This window comes from Aethalodelphis obliquidens, unplaced genomic scaffold (assembly GCF_003676395.1).
Source record: "Aethalodelphis obliquidens isolate GAN/ISIS:26980383/991018 unplaced genomic scaffold, ASM367639v1 scaffold18, whole genome shotgun sequence".
In the NCBI taxonomy this organism is placed as follows: Eukaryota; Metazoa; Chordata; class Mammalia; order Artiodactyla; family Delphinidae; genus Aethalodelphis; species Aethalodelphis obliquidens.
This window is the reverse complement of record NW_020837962.1, coordinates 18,658,598-18,664,845: the sequence shown is the minus strand read 5'-3', so window position 1 is coordinate 18,664,845 and position 6,248 is coordinate 18,658,598. Positions and strand designations below refer to the sequence as shown.

The window sequence follows — 6,248 nt, the reverse complement described above, 5'->3', positions numbered from 1 at the left end:
AATGTTCTAGAGCTTGGTGGGGCGGTACTACTGGTGTATGCACGTGCTAAAATCCCTCAGTCTGGACACATAAAATAAGGCATTCATTGTATGGGCATCATACCTCATTCAAGTTGATTTTTAAAAATCAAGAAAGGTTTCCAAGCAGTGGACAGAAGACCAGAGCCAAGCATGCACCTCCCTGAGGGGACAAGCAGCTGCCCCTCCCCCACTGGCCAGGTAAGGGTCATCCTCACCCCTCCACCTGCATCCCCCACCCACAGTAGGGCGCATACAGCTGCCAGGGTGAGATTCCAGGTCATACCCCTTCCCTGCTTAAACACCAGCTGCTTTGCTTCCTGTCCCTAGAGCAGGCCGGCCGAGCCCCACCACAGGGCCTTTGCACTGGCTGCTCCCTCTGCCTGATGCTCTCTTCCTTTGTGTCTGCAGGACTTCCTGCCCTTTAGGTAGGTTTCAGCCTAAATGTGTGTCACCTCAGAGGCATCCCTGACTGGGATCCATCTCTATTTCACCCTTCACTTCGCTTCCAACAAAGCCCCTGTAGCTCCCTGATCTTAATTACTGATCACTACCCTCCCCCCTACACCCCCTAACGCCGGGCTGGGCAATGCCACAGCCACGCTTGGAGATGAGGTCAGTCCACACTGACGCCTGCTCTAAGGATAAAATGTACACACACAGAAGATTGTAAGATATGTCATTCACAATTGCTTGCATCTGCTGAAATAGTATTTTGGATATATTGGGTTAAACAAAAAGTATTGTTTTTATATGCTTGTTTCTTTTTGCTCTTTTTTTTTTTGTGTGTGTGTGTTACGTGGGCCTCTCACTGTTGTGGCCTCTTCCGTTGCGGAGCACAGGCTCAGCGGCCACGGCTCACGGGCCCAGCCACTCCGCGGCATGTGGGATCCTCCCGGACCGGGGCACGAACCCGCGTCCCCTGCATCGGCAGGTGGACTCTCAACCACTGCGCCACCAGGGAAGCCCACTTTTTGCTCTTTTTAATGTGTCTCCTAGCTAATGTAGTTATGCAAGCGTTTGTCTTATGTCTCCATCAGGTAGGGGCTCTACCACCTGGAGTCCCTGGCCCCCGGGTCCCCCGTCCACACTCCATCCACAGGCCCCAGACCCTCTGGCCAGGGAGAAGCCCCAGAAAGGTGTGCCAGCTGAATAAATAAATGAGCTGTGAGAAAGAGAACCCGATGCGCTTTTCTCAAATAAAGGTTAATTCATTTATGTTTGGCAAAGAAGTTCCCCCAGGACGGGGCGCACACGAGGTCTTCCTTCGTCTGCCTCGGAAGGCTGCAGTCTTGTGCGCTGGGGACTCCTAGACGCGGACAGCCGAGGGGGGGCCGAGAGACGCCCCTTCCCCCTTTCAGACCAGGAGGCAGAGCTCGGGGTTACAAGCATCGCCGGCCTCAAGGAGGTGACACCTTCTGCGAGATCGGGGTGAGCCGGGCTGAGGAGCGCGGGAGTGGGAAAACGGGACTCGGAGAGGAGGACCGGGACTGGGAAAGAGTGAGCCGGGTCGGGCGGGTAGAGAAGCGAGAGGAGGGGCAGGATTGGGGGAGGGGCGGGACTAGGGCGGAGGACAGGGGCGGGCGGAGGACAGGGGCGGGCGGTGGGGAGGGGCGGAAGAGGAGAAGCCAGGCGGGCGGGGGCGGGGCATCCGGGGCAGCCCAGGGATAAAGACTCGGTGGCTGGCTGGGCTGTGCTCCTGTCACCGGATCACTCTTCGGCTGCAGCTCCGTCCGCCTCCGAGAGATCATGGCCGGATCCCCGCGCACCCCGCTGCTTCTGCTGGCCGTCTTGGCCCTCGCCCTGCCCCTGGCCCTGGCCGTGAGCCCTGCGGCAGGGCAGGGCGCCAGAAAGAAAGGCCTGGTGGGCGGCCTGATGGAGGCGGACGTCAACGAGAAGGGCGTACAGGAGGCGGTGTCCTTTGCCATCACAGAGTACAACAAGCAAAGCAACGACGCCTATCAGAGCCGCGCGGTGCGCGTAGTGCGCGCCTTCAAGCAGGTGCGTCCAGTCTGGGAGGGGGCACAGGGCCGGGATGCGGGGGCCGGGGAGGGGGCGCGGAGCCCCGGGTGCAGGGGCTGGGGGCGCCGGGCCAAGCTACAAGGCAGGGGCGCCGGGGCCGGGCAGCCCTGAATGCGGGAGGCCGGCCCCCGAGAGGGCGTGGCCTGCGCGCTCACCAGCCCCGCCCCCCCAGCCCTCCCAGCTCTCGGGAGGGCAGCTCCCAGCCCCTTGAGGCCCCGGGGGATCGCAAAGGACGCGGACGGACTTCTCACCCCCGCGCAGCCCCCGACCTTTTCCGGCGCTCGCAGCCCTTCGCGAGACCGGCCGGCCCTGTCGGTCGGCGCTGGGGTCAGGGCCCAGCCTCCTGGGACCCGGGGGCTTGGCGCGAGTTGTCAACTAAATGACCCCAGGCGAGGTAAAAACAGACCCACACCTGTCTGTCCTCCTGGCTCTGCCACTGAATGCCCTTAAGCACTTTTTCCTTTTAACTTTTTATTTTGACATAATTTCAGACTTAAGAAGCAGTAGCAAAAAGAGCACATACGATCACTGTAGATTCTTCACCCAGATTCTTCAAACGTTAAAAAGTTGACATAGTTGCTTAATCCACCTCACCCCACGTACACGTGTGTAGGGGTGTATATATGCATTTATTTTTCTGAACCCTTTGAAGGTAAACACTTTTGTGTATATTTCCTGAAAACAAGGTTATTTTCTTCCATAACCACAATACAGTTTTGAAAAGCAGGACTCTTTAATACACAGGCCTTATTCAGATGCCCCTGATCGTCCCACTGTGTCCTTTATAGCCAAGGACACTCCCAGGCCACACGATGCAGCCACTGTCCTGCAGCCCCTTTTACTCTGGAGCAGCCCCTGGGTTGTCTCATGACCTTGGCGTTGTTTCTGAAGGGTCCAGCCAGTTGTGGCTCAGCCTGTCAGTGGGTTTGGGCTGGCCTGATGTTTCCTCGAGATGAGAGAGCCTCTGGTCACACAGAAGAGGCATGCTCCCCTCTGAGCCTCCTGTCAGCAGATGCCACTAAACATACCTGGCCACCATGTGGTCGTGTAGTGGCATTGGGGACAGACACTCTGAACATCCTCCAGGGCACCCGGAGGTCATCAGCAAACAGACAAGTCCGTGAGTTGGCCCGTGGTGTCCAGTGTGTCCCAGAGCAGGGGGTCTGGCGTAAGAATACAAAGCTTCCTGGACCGTCGCTTCCGCCTGCAGGTCACATGCATGGGAGCAGCCTCTGGGCTGTGACATCTCACTCCCACCCTGAGATGGGCACGCGGTCGCTGACAGCCTGACCTCTGCCTCTGTCAGCCTGCCTGGGTTCTGGCCAGATAAGGAGCCCACTGTCAGAGTTGAGAAGCGGGCAGGAGGGAGAGTTAGGACGGGCTACAGGGCCTTGCGCTGGTCCTTGAAGGAAGGCTAGAATTTAGACCATCCGGCCTGCATCCCATTGGAGAGCAGGACGCAGCCACACAGCACCGAGAGTGTGGTCCTGCATGCCAGCCATAGGGCTCCCTGCCACCTTCTCTTGACACTTCAGAAGATGGGTCACGACCAGACCCATTTCTCCTCCTGCAGCAGTGGGCTGGTGCTGTCCCCTTCGGATAGGACCTGCTCTCTCCATTCACCAGGTCCCCTCCAGCCTGCTCCTCTCCAGTGTGACACTAGCTCACTGGCCACATGGGGAAGCTGACAGCAGAGGGATCATGGGTCTACCAGGTGGGGTCTGGAGCCTGGTCCCTGGCCCCTCATTCCGTGTTTCTCCAGGTTCTAACGAAGCATGTCTGGGATGCCTGTGTGAAGCCAGAGTTCACTTCTGTTCTGTAATCTCAAGTGTAAAAGGCACGCAATATATGACACACTTGAGAAATATTCCCGTCAAAAACGACACCTAAGAGGAAGGCATTCCAGGCGGTCTTTTATTGGCCTAAACGTCCGCGAACGTGAAGCTCTCATTTTCTTCTGTTCCGGGAGGGAATAAATAAACCTGGGCTACATGCAGGGAATGGGATGCTGTGGGCTCCGCCCTGGGGACTGGAGTTCAGCGTACGTGTAATCACCAGGCAGCAGCTTTCCTGCGGATGCAGTGTGGACTCTTGACACAGGGCCACCATCTTGCGCTCAGTCCCCTCCTTGGCCCTGGGCGCTGGCCAGTTGCTTGCCTGTACCCAGGCTGGCTCCTCGGAGCTGTGCCTTCTGTTCCTGGACCCAGTTAGAGCGTTGGTCCCTGGCTTCCCCCCTCTGTGTCCCTGTGGGAGATGCCTTGTTGGAGCAGCTGGTAAACAAGTTCCGGGGAGGGCCTGGGGCGCAGCGGCCGTCAGGAGGCGGCTGTGCTTCCTGGGTGTGGCTCTGGCAGCCTGTGAATGCGGGGGGCGGTGGGAAGAAGGTAACCACGTGTGTGCAGCCGGCAGGTGTTGTAAGGGTGTGTGCTCTCTCCATGTCCAGGTTGTGTCCGGGATGAACTACTTCTTGGACGTGGAGATTGGCCGAACCACGTGTACAAAGTCCCAGGACAACTTGGACAACTGTCCCTTCCATGACCAGCCGCAACTGAAAAAGGTACGTGGCCTGATGGGAGCAGGGGTTGGGGTGCCCATGGGGGCGCATCGCGGGTGCCTGCCGGGGCTGTGAGGGGAAGGGTATGTGTGTGCACGTGACTGCTCTGGCTTTATGGGGTTTTAGCCGGGGAATTGGGGCACCGTCTGCTTTGGGGATTGTTGCCTGCGGGATGGAGGACCCAGCTGCGGGTGTTTGCTGGGAAGGGAGAAAGGGGCCTTTAATCCCAGCCTCGCGCCCCCATCCCCGGGCAGATTAGAGGGAATTGGAGGCCTGTAACTGGCCCACCATGCCCCCTGCTCACCAAAGGCCAGACTCTCCCAGGGGCTTGGCTGGTTCTCAGGGGTCTCGGCCTCAGGGAGGGCTGCACTCCTTTGTCACCCCTCCCGGGCCCCACCTCTGCAGGGGCTTTCCTGGACCTGGGTCCCAGCCCCTGGGTCCTCCCTTCTGGTCCTGTCTCAGTGCCAGCCTGCTGGGGGTGGGGGCTGGGGCCAGTGCACTTGCCTCTTTAAGTGTAACCCTGACCAACCATCCCTCTCTTCCCTTTCGCAGCAAAAGCTTTGCAACTTCCAGGTTTACGTCGTCCCCTGGATGAACGCCATCTCCCTGACGAATTTCAGTTGCCAGGATGAATCGGGGACTGGGCATCAGGCAGGCCGCTGACTGCCTCTCACTCACGCCCCCCCAGAGCGCTCACACCTCCCTCCGATGGGTGACCCGCCTGGTGGATGTGCCCTCCGTGTGCCGTCCCAGCAGACACGCAGAGAAGGCTCCTTGGGCATTTTTGGAACGGCTAAGGGGCTCTAACTCATTTCTTTCTTCTAATTGCTTTCCAAGTGAACCAAATGCCCTCGCTCTGCTATTTTACTCAATAAAAAAGTAACAGCAGCTACTCCTTGAGTTGCTCACTGTCTCGGGCGGTGCAGCGGGAAGGATCTAGGCAGTTACTTTATGAAGGCACCCCGTCTCGCTGGCTCTGAGGGCAGGCAATGGGGAGGGGCGGGGAGCGGGCGTGGCAGGCGAGCTGGGCCTTCAGCTCTCGTACTCCTGATAATCGGACAAGGGAGAGGAGGGGGGACCTAAGCTGCTGACCCCAGAGACTCAGCTGCTGTGTCTGCAAATGAGTCAGACTGTGTGCTGGGGCTGGACAGGAGGCTGGGGAGGTGATGGAGCCTGAGACCTGAGTCACCCTCCGAGGGGCTGCACGTGTGCTGAGCTGATCAGACTCCTGGGATGACTCTCACTGGTCACGTTCCCTAGAAGCAAAATAATGATTTAACGTCTACCTCTTTCCACAAACAACTTCGGGTACCTACGAAAAAACAAAGACCAAAAGTATGTGTAACTGATGGAGTGAGGGAATACGGGTCAGAATCAAGGTCAAACAAGGTCGGAATTGGGAATTCAATAGTGTGAGAGCAGGCCTTCTCTGATACATTTCGGGAGCCGTGGAATCCACAAGGATTTTGCCGATTTACACCCCTCCTTCTGTTCTCTGGGCTCCTAGATAAAACGGGTCTTAGCGCAGAACTCCACGTAAGGGGTGTAGAACTTGAGACACATAGTGGGCCTTCTTCTTTCCCTAAGGACTGTATAATTAATAGGCAATGTCACCTCTTAGTGTCACCATCGTTCTGCAGCAGAGTGGATATTTAGT

At 57.8% G+C, this 6,248-nt stretch overlaps 1 protein-coding gene across 1 annotated transcript; it reads left to right on the top strand.

Moving 5' to 3' along the window:
• Positions 1-1,685: 1,685 nt before the first annotated feature.
• CST3 (cystatin C) lies at positions 1,686-5,483 on the top strand. Its single transcript, XM_027118113.1, has 3 exons — positions 1,686-2,019; positions 4,481-4,594; positions 5,144-5,483. The coding sequence occupies exons 1-3, from the start codon at positions 1,768-1,770 to the stop codon at positions 5,252-5,254; spliced, it is 477 nt and encodes a 158-aa protein (XP_026973914.1). The 5' UTR covers positions 1,686-1,767; the 3' UTR covers positions 5,255-5,483.
• Positions 5,484-6,248: the final 765 nt, after the last annotated feature.

Excerpts from the sequence above, each read along its gene's own strand:
- CST3 (XM_027118113.1), top strand. The coding sequence starts at position 1,768 with ATGGCCGGATCCCCGCGCACCCCGCTGCTTCTGCTGGCCGTCTTGGCC. Across the intron at positions 2,020-4,480 it reads TAGTGCGCGCCTTCAAGCAG|GTTGTGTCCGGGATGAACTA; the intron begins GTGCGTCCAGTC and ends CTCCATGTCCAG. Across the intron at positions 4,595-5,143 it reads ACCAGCCGCAACTGAAAAAG|CAAAAGCTTTGCAACTTCCA; the intron begins GTACGTGGCCTG and ends TCCCTTTCGCAG.